The 23,781-nt window shown below is 48.1% G+C and overlaps 1 protein-coding gene across 3 annotated transcripts in view; it reads left to right on the top strand.

Annotated features, from left to right (window-relative positions):
* Window positions 1–576: 576 nt before the first annotated feature.
* The window catches only part of PLEKHM1 (pleckstrin homology and RUN domain containing M1), a 55,884-nt gene continuing 32,679 nt past the window's right edge, over window positions 577–23,781 (top strand). The window contains exons 1-5 of one of the 3 annotated variants that reach the window (XM_025362202.1): window positions 577–742; window positions 7,819–7,904; window positions 12,155–12,402; window positions 14,611–15,237; window positions 21,956–22,340. In XM_025362202.1, coding sequence (XP_025217987.1) covers window positions 7,860–7,904; window positions 12,155–12,402; window positions 14,611–15,237; window positions 21,956–22,340 — 1,305 coding nt within the window. In that variant the 5' untranslated portion in view covers window positions 577–742; window positions 7,819–7,859. Of the gene's footprint in view, window positions 743–3,393; window positions 3,673–7,818; window positions 7,905–12,154; window positions 12,403–14,610; window positions 15,238–21,955; window positions 22,341–23,781 lie in introns of those variants that run through there. The other 2 variants (XM_025362203.1, XM_025362204.1) reach the window with 2 other exon arrangements.

The following is a 23,781-nucleotide window of genomic DNA, read 5'->3' as shown; positions in this document are numbered from 1 at the left end:
CAAAAACAGAAAGGAACAAAGAAATCCTCTACATGGCTAGAAGAGAATAACCGGGCCCCTAAGCTTCGTGTCAGGCGGTGCTAATGGGCGAGTTACACACGGGAGAGTGCCCAAGGGGACCTCAAGGCGTTCCCTTGGGATAAGGCATGGTCAAAACAGCTATGTTTATCCTGAAGCGACAGGTGGAGGCTCCAGTTTGGGTCCCGGCTCCGCCCCACGGGCTGCACTGCTGCCCTCGGGGAGGCAAAGATAGGGCAGGCGTTGTTAGTCCCACTCACAAGTGGGAACTCTTCAACTGAGGGAGGCGAAGTGACAGCCCCAATGTTGCATAGATGGTTCTGAGGCCAAACGAGGTCAGGAACCCAGAAGCCAGGATCTAGTTTGACGTAGACCTGCGGGAGGCGGGCGGTAACGGACGTGTTCCCCCTGACACCGGTGCCTTCGCCTATTTGCGCCCCGCAGGCGCTCCCGGTTCCCCAGCCTCCTACACCTCGCATCTGCCCTGGGGCTCAGCTCCCAGGGACTTCCGGGAGCAGCTGGCCCCGCCCCAAGGCTCCTTCGGGCCGCGCGATTGGCACAGCGGGCCGGGGGCAGGGCCGGAGCGCCGAGCCAACGTGATGGCGTCAGGGGCCGCGGGCGCCGCTTCCTGTTGTCAGTGGCCAAGAGGCCGCATCGTCTGCTCCGAGTGCTGAGGAGCTGCCGCGGCCGGGAGCGCCCCCAGCCTCGCTCCTCGCTCCGCTTGGTGAGTTAGGGGGTCAAGATGCGAGGAGGGCGGCGGAGGGGCGGCGGGGCCGAGGCGCGAACGGGCGGTGGGCCTCCTGCTCCCTCCGCGATCCCCAGCGCCTGGTTACCCTGAGACTGCCCGGCTTCAGAGCCCTCAGCTCTGCCCAGCCCGCGCCCGCCCCGCTCCCACCCAGCCTTCCCCCTGCACCGCCGCTGTGGCCCCGTGCCCCACGTCTGTCTAGCCCCCAACCCGCGCCCGCATTCCCTCACCGGCGGTCTTGCTTAAATGCAGCTTCACTCGTGACCCCACTTTACCTTAGTTCCAACCCCGATCTCGGCCACGTCTCTTCGCCCCGCCCTGACACACCTCATCGTCTCTCCTGACCCCTCTGGTAATCCCGATGCTCCTCGCTCACGTCCCCAAGACCCACCATTCAGGTTTCCCCTTCTCTAGCTCAGCTTTCTTATCCCAGTCACCCCCATCCCCTGTCCAGCTCCCCAAGATCTGCTCATCCCAAACACTCTACCTCTGCCTTCTCATCTAAGACCCACCCCCAAAGTAAGTGCCCGGTTGAGCTCACCGCTTTCTTCCGGATAACTCCGATCTCAGCCTTATTCCAAGTCTTAACTGTGTCTTCTCGTCCTTAGTCTCCTAGCCCTCTGTATACCTTCCTTTGCGTCTCCTGCCGTACTGAGGACACCCCATCCCTAAGTCTTTGCCAAACTATCCCTAACTCTTGCTGCCTCCTTTCCTACCACTCTCACCCAATCTTGTTAAAAATGACATCTCCATGTCCTTTCACCCCCGCTGACCGACCGCAACTCTTCACCCCAACTCTGCATCCATTCCTTCCCTGGACCCAACTCCCATTCAACCTGAGAACTTTAGTGCAGAGTCTCCTGCCAACTCCACCAGCTGCCCCTCAACAGCCAAATGTAGGTGCTCACTCAGACCCGCAGTTAGAGACTGAGCAGCATGATTGGCGGGTGTAGGGGCTCAGGTGGTAAATAAGGGTGGAGGAACAGTGGGCTCTCCCCAACTCTTGGGTGGGGCCAGGGTTTTTCCTGGCATCTGGTCTCCTGTACCTGTCCTCAGGGACTGTGTTTCTGGCATTTATATTAAATGACTTGTGCTGGCTGCTGGAATGGTAGGTATCATTCAAATATCTGGAAGGTGAGAGATGGCCACTTACTCAGCTCACTTAGCACAGAATGATGGAAGCTGTCACTTCCTTCTGGCTGGTGTTCTGGCCCTGGAGAGCCTCTGGGAAGTTCTGTGTGGTGCTGGCTGTGGTCACAGAACATTGTTCATGTTCCTTTTCCTGTAAGGAACTTGTAAGGGCCTCTCCCTGCCAGAGCTGATGGCAGATCAATCCTGATGCTGAATTCAGGGGATATGATGGGTGCCAGAGGCAGTGTTACCTGTTGTGAAGAGTATAGGTGAGTAGATCCTGGGGAGGCTGAGGTCTAGGTGGGTACAGAGGCTCTTGAATCGCTTTCTTTTCTTGCAAGTGCTGGATCATTGACTTTTGGCCACTTGGGTTCCATGAACACAGGAACCACGTTATCTCAGAGTAGCTGAGGGAGAAGGACGTTCCAGAGGCACCCAAGTCTCATGCTCAGCGTTTATAGTTTCCGGGGGGCTTTTTGGTACACATTTTCTCTGAATCCCGAGGACCTGGCATCAGATGGGTGAGCCATTTGATTGCAGTGTTTTTCTTTCTTTCTTTCTTTCTTTTTTTGCAATGGAGTTTTACTCTTGTTGCCCAGGCTGGAGTGCAGTGGCACGATCTCGGCTCACCACAACATCTGCCTCCCAGGTTCAAGTGATTCTCCTGCCTCAGCCTCCCAAGTAGCTGGGATTACAGGCATACACCACCATGCCTGGCTAGTTTTGTATTTTCAGTAGAGATAGAGGTTTCTCTGTTGATGATGCTGGTCTCCAACTCCCGACCTCAGGTGATCCACCCACCTCGGCCTCCCAAAGTGCTGGGATTGATTACAGGCGTGAGCCACGGTGTCTGGCTGATTGCAGTTTTAAAGGACCCCAAAGAACATTGTCTCTGCTTGCCATTTATAGTCATACTCCTTTGAAAAAGTGAATACTGTTTACCGTCAATGTCCTCCCATTAATATGCAGTATATTTAAGTCGTTTTCAGCCTTATTGGCAGCTTGGCTTAATGACAGGAGCTCCACAGTTGCCCCAGCACTTAACAGTTGTTATACCCCAACTTCCCACATTCGGTGAAATCGAGATACCTGCCCTGTGTCTTGTTTTTATTAATCAATTCATTCAACAGCTTATTTTTTGAGCACCAGTGTTTGCCAAGCACTGTTCTAGGTACTAGAAATACATTGGTGAATGGGTGAGGCAACAGTCCTGTTTTCATTCAGAGTTTGGTCCTTGTTAGAATCCTCTGGGATATGGGACAAGAATATAGGGAAGATGGGTGTTATTGGATGGAAGGAAGGAGGGAGGAAAGAAAGATAGCCAGTGTTCACTGACTCCACAATTCTGCCCTCATCCACTAGCCCTGAGTCTGGGAATCACAAGCTAGAAGTTTCTCACCCTTCATCTGGTATTTAATTGCTTCAAAACTCCGACCCCCACCACCTCACCCATCACAGAAATCCAGCTTTCCTCAGGTGGACAGGGGTGCAGTTTCCTCAGTCAGCACTCACATGCCTGAAAGATCAGCTGCCTTTCTGAATCAGAGGATAACTTTGTCATTCTTTTCCAATTGAAAAAACATGACTCATCAATTGGTACAGCAGTTGGATGGCTTAAAGCCAGGCTGTGGCTCTGAACAGCCAGTTACACAATTCAGGCAGTGGAGAGAAGGCCGTGGGGAGTGGCTGAGAAGTCCCTCAAGAGAAGAGGTTGCTGTTCACTGATGGTGGAGTGTTTTGAGAGTAGAGAAACCAGGTTATACCTTTCTTCTTTTAATGTAAGTCTCATCCAAGTCATTCTCTTTTTTTGCTTCCTTGATCTCTGGAGGAAGTGAAATTGGACGTATAGAGAAGGCCAGGTAGTATAATGCAGGAAACCAACCGGAACTGTTCCTTCCTAACTATGTTGGAACATTTAAGAAAGTATAGCTCTGAGACTTCAGGAGCATTGGTAGGACCTGGGCTCGGCTGGTTGGGGCTATAAATCTGATTGACAGAACTGTTTCTTGTTGGTTTTAGACCTTCTGTGATGAAATGGAGCTTCCGAGTACCTCTGAAGAAGAAATAATAGTTTGCCTGAATTTGAGCCAAAGACCTGAGGCCTTTTGGTCCAGGGAAAGATACAGGAGTTGGGATGAAGAAACCAGAGAGTTCTGTCCTTTACCGGAGACCCATTGCTACTGAGCCTCAGTTTTGTCCTCTGTAAAACAGGGATAATTGAGGACAGAAAGTGGAACCAGTTCCATAGGATGGTAGATTCAGAGTCTGGGCCACCAGGGTGGGTGACGCAGTGCTGTCCCCACAGTCAAGAGACACAAAGCCTCCTTCCGATCCCGCCGTGAGTTCTTATGTCACTGACCATCTGAGCCCTGCCTCCCTGAGCATGATGGAACAGACACGGATAGGTGGGGTGCTATGGCTGCCTACAAACAGAGGTGTCCTGCATTGTGGCCGGAACCCTACAGGCTCAGTCCTATCCTGTGAATTTTCAAGTGGCTCTTCTGCTGGATTTATCTGAGCTCTTGTCAGTCATTTTGTGGCATTTCTGACTCTGTTTTAGGCCAAGTGACCCTTCTCTTGTCTTGCCCTGTCTCTCTTAGCTTCAGTTTATTTTATTATTTATTTATTTAGAGAAATAAATTATTTATTTATTTATTCTTGCTTTGCTGCCCAGGCCGGAGTGCAGTGGCACAATCTCGACTCACTGCAACCTCCGCCTCCTGGGTTCAAGCAGTTCTCTTGCATCAGCCTCCCGAGTAGCTGGTATTACAGGCATGGGCCACCATGCCCAGCTAATTTGACCTCAAGTGATCCTCCTGCCTCAGCCTCCCAAAGTGCTGGGATTACAGGTATGGGCCACAGCAGCTGGCCTACGGCACCCGGCCTATTTTGTTTTCTTAGCATACGGTTACTTGGCCAGAGCACCCACTTACCAATGGCCTGTCCCTCCCAGTGAATACTCTGAATACTCTATTATTCTCAGTTAATTAGTTAATGAGGTCTTAATGGGCCTGGGCTATTATTCAAATTATTGGGTTTAAGCCCTTAGGGTCCCGCCCTGTAGCTGGCCAAGGGAAGGGCAACTTTGGGGCTTTGGGCTCTGTCTTGAAGGGTGGGCCTGAGGGCCTTAGACCACTGGAATTGTGGACTGGGATTGGAGCCCAGGGTTTTGGAGCCAGAGAAGCTGGATGTGGCCTGCTGAGCTGCACAACGGTGGCCTTGACAGAGCCTGACCTCAAGACCAGGCCTGTTTCTGGAAGTGACCTTAGATGCAGAGTCACCATAGCATACAACCCCCTTTTCCTGTCACCCCGTGGCCAGAATGGGGAACTGGTCTCCGGAGGAGGGCCCTGAGAATCCCTGGGTAGCTGGGAGCAGACCATGGTGAAGGGTGAGGCAGTCAGATGGGGCTGTAGTCAGGACTAAGGGCTCTTCTGGCCATCTGCAGCGCCTGGCCTGTTACTGGGTCTGCAGGAACCGTCCTCCACACACGCCTGCTTCCTCCTAAGGGACCTGACTTAGGGAGGTTGGCTCTGGGTCCTGACTCCCTGTGTCCTGTTTGCCCTCTGCTATCACCAGAGGCCAGAGATCCAATCAGAGCACCTTCCACCATTTGGGGCCAGCCTGCCTGTCTGCTTTCCAAACCTCATGCTGCTCCAGCGCTGTCCAGGAAACCTTTCCCGCCACACTGGCCTTAATGTTTCCCTGCACCCCCTGTTCCCAGCCTCCAGCGAAGGGGTCTTCCCAGACTACCCCTGGAATCCTAGCTCTGAGGTGATGGCACTGTTGATGAAAAAGCCAAACTCCGTTAAATATTGGAAGAGGTTTATTCTGAGCCAAATGTGAGGACCATGACCCGTGACATAGTCCTGGGAGGCCCTGAGAACATGTGCCCAAGGTGATTGTGTTACAGCTTGATTTTTATCCAAGTTACAAGCAAAGACGTAAATTAATACATGTAAGGTATACATTGGTGGGGGCAGGGTAAAGTGGATTAAAAGATTTCCTGATTGGCAATTGGTTGAAAGAGTTGAACTTTGCCTAAAGAGTTAAAGTCAGCAGAAAGAAAAGCTTGGGGTTAAGATAAGGTGGGTTGTGGAAGCCAAGGTTCATGTTATGTAGGTGAAGCCTTCAAGAGAATAGATGGTAAATGTTTCTAAGGTGTCAGACTCTTAGTTAAATCTCTCCTAGATCAGGAAAAGGCCGAGAAAGGGAAGGGAATCTCTGCAGGATATAAATTTTCCCCACAGGAGATGGCTTTGCAGGGCCATTCCAAAATATGTCAAAGAAATATACTTGGTGGTAAAATACTTTGATTTCCTTTAGGGCCTGTTATCTCCCATGTGATGTTAGACCAGAGTCAGGTTGGAGTTGGTATCTTAATTGCTGAGAGTCTGCTCTGTCAGTCTTAGTCTGTTTTAATGTTAATGCTGCTCAGTTGTGTCTAAGCTCCAAAAGGGAGAGGCTAGGATGAGGCTGGCCCACGCCCCACTTCCTGTCATGGCCTGAACTCAGTTTTTAGGTTTTTTCAAAATCCCTTTGGCCAAGGGGGGCCCATTCAGGCAGTTTGGGGGCTTAGAATTTTAGTTTTGGTTTACAGCACTCACTTAGCAATCTGGTTTTCCTAGGGCTGGGGTTGACCTCCTTCTGGAGGCTGGTGGTAGAGTCAGGCCGCTTATCAGCCCTGGGACCTCAGGAATGTTCTTGACCTGGGTCAGCTGCCATTTCCTTATCTGTCAGGTGGAGACAATAAAACAGCACTCCTAGGGTGCTTAGGAGGACTATAAATTAGGCAATATATGTAAAGAGAATCGAGCCCATTTAACTTTTCTTGGTTTTGTTAACTTCTTTGTGCGGTGATTGTTTGAGAGCCGAGACAGCTGTGATATCACCTTCCCCAGCGTTCCCCTGATGCTCAGGCGGGCGTTCACTAGAGATTTGTTTACGTGTGAATGTGCCTGCCTAGCCCAGGTCTGTCCAAGTTTCTGGGGTGGGGCCAAGCCAGCCAGCAGCCCCCTCAGGCTCAGGCCCTACCCCACCCTACCCCACCCACTCCCAGGAGGAATCTGGCAGCCCTGAGGGATTTAACCACTCACTGACTTCAACTCTTCCTGCATACTCATTTAGGCGATGACATTCTTGGTCTGTAAGTTTAGGTGGCCATATCCACTGGCATGACAGATACCAGGTACAACATATCAGGTACAGATACATATCAGGCCCCGTGACAGGCGTTTACACATTCTCCATCTGAGAGGTCTCTGCATGCCTACCTGGTTAGTGGCAAATTGCAATGAGACCTTGTGGTTGTCCTGATTAGACAAGTCCCTGTCTGTGCTGCTCACACCAGACCCTCGAAGCCCTGTTGAGAAGCAGAAGTGTAGCAAGGGAGCCCTTCCCTTTTGAAGCCATTACCGTTGTACTTTTTACTGCTGAGCTGGCAGACGTTGGACTGGAACAAGGAGTGAGGAGTGGGGGCAGGGTGTTGCAGGACCCAGCCCCTGAATGTGAGCCCCTGCTTCCTTGTCCCAGTGGGTTCCTGCCACTTTCAGCTGCAGCCTTCCCCTCGAACCCGCAGCTCCGTATCCGAATCAGCCTGTCATTCCCTGCCTACAGGTTTCGATCCTACAGAGCCCTGGCTTTCTGGGCAGCATTTGATGTGAAGCGCCCTTACCACCCACTCCTTGGGGTGGACCCACCCCCGGCACCCAGGACTCCTTGCCTCCCAAGGACTGAGCCCCCTGGACTTTCCTTCCTCGCTTCCTTCCTTCAAATCCATTATCAGTTTTAACTTTTGTGCTCTTCAAAGGCCTTTCGGCTGTGGTTTGAGTAAGAGAGGCTGACTTCCTGCTGCTTGCTGGGAAAGGACTCTGGCTGGGGGATAGTTGCCTGCCCATTCATCTGGCTGCCATCTGTCTCTTCAGGTGCCATGTGATTCTCCGAGGGAGCAGCTGCGTGAGTGGAGATGCTCTCGGTGGAGAATGGACTGGACCCCCAGGCTGCCATCCCGGTAGGTGGGCGAGGGAGGATCAAGGGTGGGGAAGGGGTGCAGGGGTCGGTCGTTTCATCTGCTTGGCTCACTTCGAAATGAAGGGCAGTGTCCTGCAAGAGAGGCCAGGCTGAGAAGAAGTTACAGCACAAGCAGGCTCCAAGAAGACCCTGTCCTTTCTAGATCACCTTATTGGTGATAAGATGGAGATTTACAAAAAGCAGTGGGAATTTAAGATCAGTAACCTGAAGACCAAGGATTTCCATTCAGCCCTTAGGCCATGATTTGGTCACAGTCTGGCCAAAGCCCTGAATTGGTGGGAAACAGGTATTCCCAGGCACTGGTTTGTTGTTTTAGTAATGGGGATAAATTGGTAACTTACATGGATCTGAACACTTACCATTTTCTAGGATATTCTAAATGTAATTATTTGTGAGCAGTTCACTGGAGCCCCCTAGGACCTTTTCTTGGAGAGCCCTTTGCACCCTCCTGGGCTGTCTTGGGTACTCTGGATGGAGCTCTCTGTTCCCTTGGAAAGGCAGGAAGTCAGGTAGCTTTGGGGTTGGTCCCTTAGCAGCATCTGAGGTGGCTTTCGGGGAGAAGCCAGGATTTCCCTTTCCTCCCTACTGCTGCTTCCCAGCTCAGAGAACTCTCTGCTTGAAAGAAACTATAGCCCTCAGAGATGTGCCTTTCCCCGTCCTGGCCACAGGAGAGTCCAGTTCCACCTGTTTCCCAGCTGGCTTTCATGCAGAGGCTCTTCCCTCCCCTCTGCACCCCCACTCTCCCACCCCTGGCCGAATCCCACCCCAGGACCCTTCAGAGCTAGGGCAGAACCCTGGCCAACTCAGCCTTCTAACAACAGCTGCACAAACTGACTCCATGAGGGTATGCGTTTCTTGAGGGTATGCCTTACTTCTCCCTGTATACCCTAACCCAACACCTAGTAGGTGCTCAGTTGAACGAAGTGTGTATGTGCTTTTTAAATATAATATACTAATAACATCTTGCATTTAAAAGAACATTTAAAATTAAACTATTTCAAGATTAAAAACTTTTGAGCTTCAAAGGATACTATCGAGAAAATGAAAAGACAACCCACAGAATGGGAGAAAATATTTGCAAATCAAATATCTGATAAGGGTCTAGTATCCAGAACATATAAAGAACACTTATAACTCAACAATAAAGAGACAAATAATCCAGTTATAAAATGGGTGAAGGATTTGAATAGACACTTCTCCAAAGAAGATACATACATGGCCAGGAAAGATGCTCATTATCATTAGACATCAGGGAAATGCACATCGAAACCACAGTGAGATACTACTTCACACCCCCTAGGATGGCTGTAATAAAAAAAACCAACAACTAGTGTTGGCAAAAATGTGGAGAGGTTGGAACTCAGATATTGCTGGTGGGAATGTAAAATAGTGCAGCCACTTTGGCAAATAGTTTGGCAGTTCCTTGATAAGTTAAACATAGAATTATGTATACAATTCCACTCCTAGATATATACCCAAGAGAACTAAAAATATAAGTCCACTCAAAAACTTGTACATGGATGTTCATAGCAGCATTATTGATAATAGCAAAAGAGTAGAAACAACCCAAATGTCTATTAACTGATGAATGGATGAATAAAATGTGGTAAAATTCTGGCAATAAAAAGGGATGAAGTCCTGATACATGCTACAACATGGTGGAAAATATTATGCTAAGTGAAAGAAGTCAGATTCAAAGGGTCATATGTTGTGTTCATATCTATTCATGTGAGATGTACAAAATACGAAAAACCACAGAAACAGAAAATAGGTTAGTGACTTCATTCACTTCCTATTCCCCTTTCTCCCAGCCCCTGGCAATCACTAATATATCAGTATTTCTTTTTGGGGTGATGAACATCTTTTTTCTTTTTCTTTTCTTTTCTTTTTTTTTTTGAGTCTCACTCTGCCGCCCAGGCTGGAGTGCAGTGGCACAATCTTGACTCACCACGAACTCCACCTCCCGAGTTCAAGCGATTCTCATGCCTCAGCCTCCCAAGTAGCTGGGATTATGGGTGCACACCACCACGCCTGGCTAATTTTTGTATTTTTAGTAGAGACAGGGTTTCACCATGTTGGCCAGGCTGATCTCGAACTCCTGACCTCAGGTGATCCACTTGTCTTGGCCTCCTGAAGTGCTGGGATTACAGACGTGAACCACCATGCCCAGCCAGAAAAATCTTCTAAAATTAGATAGTGATGATGGTTGCACAATTGTGTTAATAGACTAGAAGCAATTGAACTGTACACTTTAAATGGGTGTATTTTATGGTATATGAATTATATCTCATTAAAGCTGTTATATTTTTTCAAATTTAACTTTTCAAAGAATGTTAACATAGTTTTGACTGAAATCAAAATAAAAGATTAAAATATGTATCCATAATCCTATCACCCAACAATTCAAACCAGTTTTTTTTTTTTTTTGAGACGGAGTCTCGCTCTGTAGCCCAGGCTGGAGTGCAGTGGCCGGATCTCAGCTCACTGCAAGCTCCGCCTCCCAGGTTCACGCCATTCTCCGGCCTCAGCCTCCCGAGTAGCTGGGACTACAGGCGCCTGCCACCTCGCCCGGCTAGTTTTTTGTATTTCTTAGTAGAGACGGGGTTTCACCGTGTTAGCCAGGATGGTCTCGATCTCCTGACCTCGTGATCCGCCCGTCTCGGCCTCCCAAAGTGCTGGGATTACAGGCTTGAGCCACCGCGCCCGGCCACCAGTTTTTCTTTAATCCCTTCCAGTCCTTTTCCAAACACTTACGTGATTTTCACATACTTATAATTATGCTCAGTTTTTACTGTATATTTCCAAAAGACTATGTACATTTTGTGGTGTCTTCATTTAACAAACATTTATTATTTCTATGTGCCAGGCACAGTGCCAAGTGTTGACACAAGGATGAATAAAACACTAGTCTTAGTGCCACACTTAGCTTATATATATACATATATATATATATATATATATATATATATATATATAATTTTTTTTTTTTTTTTGAGATGGAGTCTCACTCTGCCACCCAGGCTGTAGTGTAGTGGTACGATTTTGGCTCACTACAACCTCCGCCTCCCGGGTTTAAGTGATTCTCCTGCCTCAGCCTCCTAAGTAGCTGGGATTACAGGCGCTCATCACCACACCTGGCTAATTTTTGCATTTTTAGTAGAGACAGGGTTTCACCATGTTTGCCAGGCTGATCTCAAACTCCTCACCTCAAGTGATCCACCTGCCTTGGCCTCCCAAAGTGTTGGGATTACAGGCGTGAGCCACCGCACCCAGCCTCTTTTTAGAATTTATCTAGTAGGCGTTCTGGTTTTTACCAGAAACCACTTCCCTGGAAAAAAAAAAAAAAGGTAGTCCTGTCCTCAGGAGAATCCTCATATTACTATATATCAGAAAGTATTATTTCCACTTTAACAGATGAGGAAATTGGGGCTCAAAGAAGTTAAGTGGAAGGTCTAAGGAGGCCCGTCTGGTTACTGACAGCTAGGACTGAGCCTAGTCCTCTGGCTTCCAGGCCCAGGATCTTTCTTTTTTTTTTTTTTCTTTCTTTTTTTGAGACAAGGTCTTGCTGTGTTGCCCAGGCTGGAGTACAGTGGTGTGATCATAGTTCACTGCAGCCTTGAAGTCCTGGACTCAAGCAGTCCTCCTGCCTCTGACCTCCCAAAGTTCTAGGATTACGGGTTTGAGCCACCACGCCCAGCCTAGGATCTTTCTTAACATAAACCACGCTCCTGTTCTCCTCATGTTTTTATTACTCTAAAGCAGTGTGGGTGTTTTTTGTTTGTTTGTTTGTTTTTGCCTCTTGGCTTATTGATTCTCTACAGAAACTTGTCCATGTGAAAAAGGTGGGAAGCCCCACCCTTGTTCTAGATGGATTTACCCAACCTCCCATCACTGCAGCTATGATGGGGCCAATATTTAAACACAAGATTATGTGACTCTAAGTTCACTTAAGTTTGGTCTAAAAAACAAAGTGTCTGCACTGAAGGACATGCAAAACAATAGCAGTGATTATCTCTGGGTAGTGTGTGATTTTCCTTTTCTTCTCTATGCTTTATCTTTCTTTGCTATAGTTAACAATGTGCTAATTTTACAGAAGAAATCTACAGACACACCCATAGATGTGTGTGCATGTGGTTGCACATGTATTTGGCATCAGGCAAAGGATTACACTCCAGGGACTCTCCATAGCATTTTCCGCTAAAGGCCTGTGTTCTGTGTGATGCTGCCTAGGTCATCAAGAAGCAGCTGGTGGGATCCGTGAAGGCCTTGCAGAAGCAGTACGTGTCCCTGGACACAGTGGTCACTAGTGAAGATGGAGATGCCAACACCATGTGCAGCGCCCTGGAGGCTGTGTTTATCCATGGCCTGCACGCCAGGCACATCCGAGCTGAGGCTGGAGGAAAAAGGAAGAAAAGTGCCCACCAGAAGCCTCTGCCCCAGCCTGTCTTCTGGCCCCTCCTGAAAGCTGTCACCCACAAGTGAGATTTAGCTGGAGAGGTTTTGCTTTGGGGAGGAGCAGCAGAGTATGGGACACTTAGCTTTTCCTCCCCAGCTGTTCAGGAAGCCAACAGAGGTGCCCTGTGTTCTAGCATAGAGATAGGGTGAGGTAGGGGTTGAAAGTGTTTTCTAGAGAGGCTTATCTCTAGATCAAGCTTCCCAGCCAGCGTGCCAGCAGATCTTGAGACCCTCAGCACTCAGGCAAGAGCCTGTGGTTGCTTTGAGCCCTGGGACTGGTCGCCTTTAGCAGGAACAGCCTTTTTTGCCACACCGGGGCAGAGTTACATAGTTACAACAGAGGTTGTGTGGCCTGCAAAGCCTGAAGTATTTACTATCTGGCCCTTTACAGAAAATGTTTGCTGACCCTGCCTTAGATTATTCGAACATCTGAGTTGTAAATCTGTTTTTTTTTTTTTTTTTTTGGGACGGAGTTTCGCTCTGTCACCCAGGCTGGAGTGCAATGGCGCGATCTCGGCTCACTGGCACCTCTGCCTCCCAGGTTGAAGCAATTCTCCTGCCTCAGCCTCCTGAGTGGCTAGGATTACAGGCACGCACCACCATGCCCAGCTAATTTTTTAATTTTTAGTAGAGACGGGGTTTCACTATGTTGATCAGGCTGGTCTTGAACTCCTGACCTTGTGATCCGCCCACCTCCGCCTCGAAAGTGCTGGGATTATAGGCGTGAGCCACCGCACCCGGCCATAAATGTTATCTCTTAAGGAGGTATGGGGTTATTTTTATTAAAGAGTGGAATCAGGAAGAGCATATGAATATTCACCCTGAGACACTTATCTCTTGTGTCTGGACTTTTGAGCAAGTAGCTGGCACTGTGCCTCTAAGGACTACTAAATGTCACCTTCAGCCCAAAGAAGCCTTGTCAGTCTCTGATCTTCCTTTCCATGCTGACTGCCACTGCCCTGTCTCACGTTTTTACTTCTTTCCTGGGTGACACTGGCTTTCTATTTGTCCCCCTTACCTCACTCTGTCTTTCCTTGAGTCCGTCATCTGGTCAACATTTACTGAGGTGAAGCTCCCTGGAGCTTACTCACTGAGCCTAGTAGAATGCGGTCTGCATTCCCATGGGGGAGATAAACCCACGCTAGGGACTGTGCTAGCTCAGAGGAGGGGCATGTACATCAGACCGAGGCATTCTGGGACTGAGTCTGGTACACCTGGGGTCTGATCTCCTTATGCAGAACATCTACCCTACAGTCTGCATGATTGTGGTCAAGTCACTTTTCTAAACAAAGATCTGTAGCCCACAGGCTCCCAGATGCCAGCCTGGAGACTGATTCACTAGGTTGGGGCCCCAGAACTTGTATCCTGCTCAAGTTCCCCAGGGGATTCTGGTGCATGGCTGGGTGTGAAGCCATTGCCCCGTGTTGCCTTATTGGTTTGATATTCAAGACTCTCTCTTTCCTGGCCTTGCAACCAAACTACCCACTCTTCCGCCACATGCTGTAATTGGAGCTCTCCCCAGTCCTCTTACAGGGTTGTTGATTTCCTGCCCTTTATGCCTTTTTTCATCAGTCCCTTGTGCCTGAGGGCAGGGACCATGTCTTTACCCTGCATCTTCACTGCTGCAAGGACTTTGCACTTAGGGAGCTCTGACAGCATGCCTTGGATGAGCAGATGATGTCAGGGGCCCAGTGGTAGTGAAATTATCTTGAACATGGAACATGAACATGGAAATTATCTTTCACGATTCCAATCTCAGAAGGTTGGGGGTTATAGCTTAATATTTCCTTTAAACACTTTTCCTTTAAAACTATATATATATATCCTAGGCTGGAGTGCAGTGGTGCAATCTTGGCTCACTGCAACCTCTGCTTCCCAGACTCAAGCTATCCTCCCACCTCAACCTTCTGAGTGGCGGGGTAGCTTGGACTACATCTGCAAGCCACCACATCTGGCTATGTTGTTGTTGTTGTTGCAGAGACGGAGTTTCGTCCTGTTGCCCAGGCTGGTCTCGGACTCCTGAGCTCAAGTGATCCACCTGCCTTGGCCTCCCAAGTGTTGGGATTACAGGCGTGAGCCACCACATCTGGCCTAAAACACTATTACCAAATATTTTTGCATGCCTTTATCTATTTGCAGTGGTTATTCCTGGTTCCTGCTAACCAGTGGATAAAAGCACATCTCTGTGATTTGGGGCGGTTTCTTGAAACATGTCTGTTCTCCCTTCCCAGACACATCATCTCGGAGTTGGAGCACCTGACGTTTGTTAACACAGATGTGGGCCGCTGCCGGGCATGGCTGCGGCTGGCCCTGAACGACGGCCTGATGGAGTGCTATCTGAAGCTGCTGCTGCAGGAGCAGGCCCGCCTGCGCGAGTACTACCAGCCCACCGCCCTGCTCCGGGATGCCGAGGAGGGCGAGTTCCTCCTTAGCTTCCTGCAGGGCCTCACGTCCTTGTCCTTCGAACTCTCCTACAAGTCTGCCATCTTAAATGAATGGACGCTAACCCCACTGGCCCTGTCTGGGCTTTGCCCGCTCTCTGAGCTGGACCCTCTCTCTACCTCTGGTGCAGAACTACAGCGGAAGGAGTCTCTGGATTCCATTTCCCATTCCTCAGGCTCTGAGGACATCGAAGTCCATCACTCGGGCCATAAGATCCGGAGGAACCAGAAGCTGACTGCCTCCTCCCTCAGCCTGGACACGGCCAGTTCATCCCAGCTCTCCTGCAGCCTAAACTCTGATAGCTGCTTACTCCAAGAGAATGGCTCCAAGAGTCCAGACCATTGCGAGGAGCCCATGTCCTACGACTCAGACCTGGGCACAGCAAATGCTGAGGACTCAGACCGGTCTCTGCAAGAGTGAGTACCCTGCCCCAACTCCTTCCCATTTTCTCTCCTCCCTCCTTTCTTTCCTCTCCTCCTCCCTTTCTTCCTATGGCATGTGATTGCCTATTACTGAACTCTATTAGTAATTAAAGAAAGTCAAGGGAGACATCGACTTCTCCAGGGACTGGAATCACTGGGAGCTGTAGCAGGCAATACAGGCATAGTGGAGAAAGTGGACTTAGAACAGCTTAGAGCTGGTTTGGGCTCCAGCTCTGCCCTGGTGACAGGGCTGGGTGCGGTTCATGCCTGAAATCCCAGCACTTGGGAGGTTGCGGCAGGAGGATTGCTTGAGCCCAGGAGTTCAAGGCCAGCCTGGGCAATGTAGCAAGATCCCACCTCTAAATTAAAAAAAAAAAAACTAAAACTAAAAACAAACAACAACAACAAACCAAGTTACTTAGTCTCTATAAGGCACAGTGTAAAATATTGTTGTCTTCATCTAGAACGAAGGAAACTAATAGGTCAGAGCACATTTAAAACTTCCAACAAATAGATGAAACATAATGCATAAGGGTGTGACTTCACAGAAGACCTCCTGGGGGACACAGGACCTGAGTGCTGCATGCAGGAGGTGGTGGACAGCTGGGGACAGACAGATGTGTGGAAGAGTATGTGGGGCAGATGAACTTGGCTAGAGAGAGAGCTGGGCAAAGCCTTCTTCACACAACCTTTCAAAAAATTTTTGCAGCCAGGTGTGGTGGCTCACGCTTGTAATCCCAGCACTTTGGGAGGCCAAGGCAGGCAGGACGAGGTCAGGAGATCGAGACCATACTGACTAACATGGTGAAACCCCGTCTCTACTAAAAATACAAAAAATTAGACGGGCATGGTGGCGGGCGCCTATAGTCCCAGCTACATGGGAGGCTAAGGCAGGAGAATGGCATGAACCAGGGAGGTGGAGTTTGCAGTGAGCCGAGACCGCGCCACTGCACTCCAGCCTGGGTGACAGAGCAAGACTCTGTCTCCAAAAAAAAAAAAAATTTTTTTGCGTAATCTTTTTATGGTTAAAAAAAGTCTAAAACATATACAGTGAAAGCCTTTCCCATTCCTGTTCTCCCTCTACCCTGTTCTTTCCTCCCACCCCTACAACCATAATAATTAATTTCCTGTATATTCTTCCAAATTTCTAAATTAATCTACAACAAATACCAGTATAAAGATTTTTAGCTGGGTGCAGTGGCTCACGCCTGTAATCCTAGCACTTCAGGAGGCCAAGATGGGTGGATCACAAGGTCAGGAGATCAAGACCATTCTGGCTAACACAGTGAAACCCTGTCTCTACTAAAAATACAAAAAATTAGCTGGGCATGGTGGCAGGCACCTGTAGTCTCAGCTACTCTGGAGGCTGAGGCAGGAGAATGGCGTGGTCCCAGGAGGCGGAGCTTGGGCGACAGAGCAAGACTCCATCTCAAAAAAAAAAGATTTTAAAAATTTACTCCTAGGCCGGGCGCGGTGGCTCACGCCTGTAATCCCAGCACTTTGGGAGGCCGAGGCGGGCGGATCACAAGGTCAGGAGATCGAGACCACAGTGAAACCCCGTCTCTACTAAAAATACAAAAAATTAGCCGGGCGTGGTGGTGGGCGCCTGTAGTCCCAGCTACTCAGGAGGCTGAGGCAGGAGAATGGCGTGAACCCAGGAGGCGGAGCTTGCAGTGAGCCGAGATCGCGCCACTGCACTCCAGCCTGGGCGACAGCGCGAGACTCCGTCTCAAAAAAAAAAAAAAAAAAAAAAAAAAAAAAAAAAAAAAATTTACTCCTTATTTATTACTTTCTCCCCTACAAAGGCAGTATATACACACTGTTCTATATCTTGTCTTGGAGAAGATCTTTTCATATCAGAGCTATTTCATTCTTTTATTTTTATTTTTTATAGAAATGGGGGTCTCACTGTGTTGCCTAGGCTGGTCTTGAACTCCTGGGCTCAAGAGATCCTCCTGCCTTGGGCTCCCAAAGTGCTGGGATTATAGGCCTGAGCCACCCCGCCCAGCCTCATTCTTTTTTTTTCTATTGCATATTGTTCCAGTGTATGAATGTACCTTAGTTTACTTAATCAGCCCAGTATTTAATGGGTGCTAGGGCCCATGTGTTCATAAATAACCTTGTGTATGTGGTCTTTTAGTTCTGCATAACTATCTCTGTTCAGTAAACTCCCAGAAGCAAAATTGCTGAGCAAAAGGACAGACTAATATAGAATATTCACAGATTATTGCCCATTTACACTCCACCAGGAATGTCCTTGTTTCTTAGCCTTACCAACTGATGGTATTAGCAAACTTTTGGATATTTGCTCATCTGATAGGTGGAAAATGGGAACTTCTTATTAAAAGCCTCCTTCAGTTGGACCCATGTTCCATCAGCTGAAAAGAAGATCCCATGTGTTTGGGACCTTCTTTCCACTCATCCTATGCCCTTGCTTTGGTTCAGGTCCCTCTAGGGTTCTCATCTAGCATAGGAAGAGCACCAGCATTGGGTGGTGTTGCGGACTGGGCTTGGAGCAGACCTAGTTTCAAGTCCTGTTCCACCACTTACAAGCCCAGGAATGTCAGGCACATTGCTTGTTAATCAAACGCATATAGGAAATTCTCTCGTAGGCCCAGAAATAGCTTCTGAGCACATTAGGTGGAGTTTTCAAATGTTAAATGGAGGAATTTAGATAGAATACATTGGGGAGGAACAGTCTCTGTCTCCCATGACCACTAGGACCGTGGTGTGACAGGCCTCCAGTGTGACCCGGGCACAGGGCATGACCTAGGCTCACTTACCTGTCTTAGCCCTTCCTGTGTGTCTGCCTCCTCTGCAGACCAGCCAGCCATCCCCTTGTGATATATCTTGCTTTTATCTCATGTGTCTTGTGATTGGAAAATTCCAGCTTAAGGTCACTGAATCAGTAACCATTCTCTCTGTGCAGGAAGTGTTGTCCCGGCTAGTATGGGGAAACTGGAGGGGCAAGGGTCAGGATGTATAGACGAATGCCAGACGGTGGTGTGAGGAACTGGCAAATCTAAGACATACAGATGCACAAACACACAGCCAGCACCAGCATTCGTAGAGCTGGGCCTTGAAGTTAGTCCTTGAGCATCCACAGAGACCAGCATTTCTTGAAGTGTGTATTTCAAGGGTAAAATGTTCTCACCGACACTTAGAGTTCATCAAAGTTATTACATTATTTAAATATTTGTAACTTTAAATTAGACATAAATTCCTTGTGCTTATCATTACACATATAAAATCAAAACATCCACAAATTAAACATAAAAGCATAAAAGACACAACATTCAAAATGAAATTTATTAATATAAAGCGGTTCTGTTTGGCAGAAACCAAATTGCAGTTGGGCTAGTGAATTGACTGTCCTGAATAGCTCCTTCCGTGTAGACTGGATCTGTATTATAATGATCACTGAGTGGCATAGGTATCATCTGGAGGGTTTAAGTACTTAGATTTAAGTACTTAGAATGGTCCCTGGCACATAGGCATCAATAGTGCTCAACTGATGGTATTGTTGTATTTTATTTTATTCTATATTTTATTTATTTTTTGAAATAGAGTCTTGCTCTGTCCCCCATGCTGGAGTGCAGTGGCGCGATCTTGGCTCACTGCAACCTCCACCTCCTGGGTTCAAGCGATTCTCCATCCTCAGCCTCCCTAGTAGCTGGGATTATAGGGGCCCGCCACCACACCCAGCTTAGTTTTGTACTTATTGTAGAGAAAGGGTTTCACTATGTTGGCCAGATGACCTCCTGACCTCAGGTGGTCTGCCCGCTTCAGCCTCTCATGCCCAGCCTGGGTAGACATATGTTTTTAATTCTCTTAGTTATATACCTAGGGGTGGAATTGCTGGGTCATATGTAACTCTATGTTTAACTTTTTGAGGAACTACCAAATTGTCTTCTGCAGTAGTTGTGTCATTTTACATCCCCACCACTAATATATACGAGCTTTAATTTCTCTACATCTTTGCCTACCCTCGTTATTTTCTTTTTTATTATAACCAACCCAGTGGGTATAAAGTGGTATCTCATTGTAGTTGTGATTTGCATTTCTCTGATGATTGATGATGTTGAGTATCTTTTCATGTGCTTATCGAACATTTGGATATCTTCTTTGGAGAAATGTCTGTTCAGATCCTTTGCCCATTTAACAATTTGGTTATTTGTCTTTTTATTGTTGATTTGTGAGTGTTCTATATATATTCTGGATAATAGGCCCTTCTATATAATTTAAAAATATTTCCCCCCATTCTTTGAGTTGTCTTTTTAGTTTCTTGATAGTATCCTTTAAAACACAAATGTTTTGGCCGGGCGCGGTGGCTCATGCCTGTAGTCCTAGCACTTTGGGAGGCTGAGATGGGAGGATCACAAGGTCAGGAGATCGAGACCATCCTGGCTAATATGGTGAAACCCCATCTCTACCAAAAAAAAAAAATACAAAAAATTAGCCAGGCGTTGTGGCGGGTGCCTGTAGTCCCAGCTAATCGGGAGGCTGAGGCAGGAGAATGGTGTGAACCCGGGAAGCAGAGCTTGCGGTGAGCTGAGATGGCGCCACTGCACTCCAGCCTGGGCGACAGAGTGAGACTCCATCTCAAAAAAACAAAAAAACCACAAACGTTTTTTATTTTTGTTTTTTGAAACAGAGTCTCACTCTGTCGCCCAGGCTGGAGTGCAGTGGTGTGATCCCGGCTCACTGCAGCCTCCCGCTCCCAGGTTCGAGTGATTCTCCTGCCTCAGCCCCCCAAGTAGCTGGGATTACAGGTGCGCACCACCACGCCCAGCTAATTTTTGTATTTTTATTAGAGACGGGGTTTCACCATGTTGGCCAGGCTGATCTCGAACTCCTGGCCTCAGGTGATCCACCTGCCTTGGCCTCCAAAGTGCTGGGATTACAATTTGTTTTTCATTGCTTGCTTACGCTATAGATCTCACGTCTAAGAAACCATTGCCTAATCCAAAGACATGAAGTTTATACCTCTCTTTCCTTCTGAGAGTTAGTTTTAGCTCTTACCTTTAGGTTTTTAATCCACTTTGAGTTCATTTTTGTATACAATGTGAGATAGCAGTCCAACTTTTTTCTTTTGCATGTAATTATCCACTTACCTCAGCACAATTGTTGAAAAGACTATTCCTTCCCCATTAAAGTGTGTTGGTGTCTATGTTGAAAATCATTTACTTTTTTTTTTTTTTTTTTTTTGAGATGGAGTCTCACTCTTTTACCCAGGCTGGAGTGCAGTGGCACGATCTCGGCTCACTGCAACCTCCACCTCCCTGGTTCAAGCAATTCTCTGCCTCAGTCTCCCGAGTAGCTGGGATTACAGGCACCTGCCACCAAGCCCGGCTAATTTTTGTATTTTTAGTAGAGACGCGGTTTCACCATCTTGGCCATGCTAGTCTTGAACTCCTGACATTGTAATTCTACCCGCCTCAAACTTCTAAAGTGCTGGGATTACAGACATGAGCCACTACACCCAGCCAAAATCAGTTACTTATATATGGATTGGCCACCTATTCTTGACTATAATGTCTTGAAATGTTGTTTGGGGTTAAGATGGTGCAGAGCTCACTGGGAAGACAATCAGGTAAGCAACTTGAATTCTAAAATCCTCATTTCCATAAGCCCAAATTAAGCTGAGCTTCATGTATCTTCTGGATCCAGTACAAGCCATCAGGGCAGATGCATGGAGGCTTTGGGGCCTTAGACAGCCTGTGGCCATCTGAACCTGTCTTTGCCCATGACATGCTCCACTGGTTTTATAAGCAGAAGAGATAGCAAACGGGTTTATTTTCGAAATGGAGCTTGGATCCTCAGAAGCCTCAGGAGAGAGAGGAGCAGTTGCTAGTCAGTGCACATTCCAGAGGGCCCAGGACATGTTTCTGTGCACTGTGTATGTGTGAGTGTGTGTGTGCACACACATGTACCAAGAGAGTAACATTTGCTCCCTGTGGCCCCAGGAAGCAGCACGGAGGAGACAGGGAGTGGCAGTCGCACCATGGAGAGTGAGCAGGGGCACATCTCATGTGTACTCATATCCACCCTCACACACCTGGTGTACACTGAGCTCCAGAAGCACTTTCTGGGGATGTGACGCTTTGCTGTCTCCACACCCAGTCCAGCTCTGAGGGGACCAGCCCTTGCACCTCCCCCAGTCCTGCTGTCCCAGCGCCTGCCCAGGAACAAAATATGACCTCGCTCAGGAAACCTGTTTAGCCCTTGCTGCTCCTAGTCCCTGCCCCAGGGCACAGAGTCCTGGCACCTCAACTCTCTGTGCTGAGGAGGAGGCCTGTTCTGAGACACTGTCCTTGGAGGCTCTGCTGCACACCATATTTGGGAAAACGATTGCCCACACAACTGTGTGTTTGGCTGAGCAAGCTCTCCAGGCCCACAGCTAGCCTGCTCAGAATGCCAGTAAGTCCTCATTCATACCAAGTCCTCTTTCTCTGCTGTGGGAGCTTTTTCACCTGAGATCCCAGGCTCCACAAATCACCTGCCTACCCAGTCTGCCTAAATCCTGGCCAGGAAGAACGTGGTGGGAGTGTCAGAGGAGGACTGTGTAATGGGGAGTGCAGTGGATAATTAAGAAGGTGTGGGTTGTTTTAAATCATAAAACAGCAGTTTTGCATTCTTCCCTCTGCCCCAATAGCCTTGGGCATTGTCGCAGACAACCTGTCACACAGGTTTCTTTGTTTAAAACTTCTAGGGTATTGTTGGAATTCAGCAAAGCCCAGGTAAACTCTGTGCCAACCAACGGACTGAGCCAAGAAACGGAGAGCCCCACACCACAGGCCTTGCTCTCCCTCCATGGCCTCAACACCAGCACACACCTGCACTATGAGGCACCTGCAGAGCCCCTTCCTGCCCAGGCAGCCTCTGGAACTCAAGATGGTGTCCACATGCAGGAGCCGCGTCCCCGGGCGCCCAGCGCCCTGGACTTACAGCAGCGTGTAGAGAGCACCTCAGGCCAGCAGCCTTCTAGTACCATCAGCAAGACAGCCAGAGAAGTGGGCCAAGGGAATGGCCCACAGAAGGCCCAGGCTCATGACGGAGCTGGTCTGAAGCTGGTAGTTTCCTCACCCACCAGTCCGGTGAGTGGTGCAAGCCGTTCAGGGGGCAGTCTTGGGAAATGTCAGCTGACGCAGGGTTTCCCCAGCTAGTGACCCTGCGTGGTCTCTGCCTTCTCCCTGTTAGCCTTCCTCTCCCTGCATGGTGATAGTGTTAATAGCATCGTGATGATGGGGTTCATGTTTCTTGGCATGTGAGCTGTAGATATAAGCCAGGCACTGTGCTGCTCACTTCCCATGTGTATCTCCTGTCATTTTCACGTCACTCTGTGAAGGTCGTTCTCATCTGACTGCAGTCTCAGCTCTTTAACCACTGCCACTCACTAGCTAAGGCCTTGGGCAAGTCACTTCAGCTCTCTGAACCTTTATTTTCTCCTTAGTACTTGTTATTATTAAATTAATATTTTTTGATTTTTGGTTTTTTGGTTTTTTTCAGATGGAGTCTTGCTCTGTTGCCCAGGCTGGAGTGCAGTGGCACAATCTCTGCTCACTGCCACCTTCGCCTCCTGGGTTCAAGTGATTCTCCTGCCTCAGCCTCCTGAGTAGCTGGGATTACAGGTGCCCACCACCATGCCCAGCTAATTTTTGTATTTTTAGTAAAGATGGGGTTTCACCATGTTGACCAGGCTGGTCTCAATCTCCTTGCCTCGGCCTCCCAAAGTGCTGGGATTACAGGCATGAGCCAGTGCGCTCAGCCTATTAAATTAATATTTTTAGAAAATACTAGGCCTTGAACATACTCACTTTGCAACATGACCCAGGTTTTAGAGCTGTGCTGTCCAATATGGCAGCTACCAGCCACGTGTGGCTGTTGAACACTTAAAATGTGCCACGTCCAAATGGAGATGTGCCATGTGAAATAAGCGCTGGATTTCAACAACTTAGTATGATAAAAAAAATAGAAAATCTCATTTTTATGGATTACAAGTTAAAATGAAAATATTTGGGGGCTGAGCATGGTGGCTCACACCTATAATCCCAGCGCTTTGGAAAGCCAAGGAGGGAAGATTGCTTGAGCCCAGGAGTTGGAGACCAACCTGGGCAACAAAGTGAGACCCCATCTCTACAAAAAATACAAAAATTAGCTGGGCATGGTAGTGTGTGGCTGTAGTCCCAGTTACCAGGGAGGTGGAAAGATGGCCTGAGCCCAGAAGGTTGAGGCTGCAATGAGCTGTGATTACATCACTGTACTCCAGCCTGGGTGACAGGGAGACCTTGTCTGGAAAAAAAAAGAAAGAGAAAAGAAGATTTTGGATATATTGTATTAAATAAAATATATTATTAAAATTAATTTCACCTATTTCTTTCTACTTTAAAACAAAATTTATGTTTAAACCATGGCCTATTAACACAGCCCTAGGAGATCTTGAGAACCTGTGCCATACTTTTTAAAAATGTGGCTGCTAGAACATTTAAAATTATATATGTGGCTCATACTATATTTCCATTGGACAGTGCTGTTGTA

The sequence above is a fragment of the Theropithecus gelada genome, chromosome 16 (assembly GCF_003255815.1).
Source record: "Theropithecus gelada isolate Dixy chromosome 16, Tgel_1.0, whole genome shotgun sequence".
In the NCBI taxonomy this organism is placed as follows: domain Eukaryota; kingdom Metazoa; phylum Chordata; class Mammalia; order Primates; family Cercopithecidae; genus Theropithecus; species Theropithecus gelada.
Note: the sequence above shows the minus strand (reverse complement) of the source record. Positions and strands in the feature narration are given on the sequence as shown.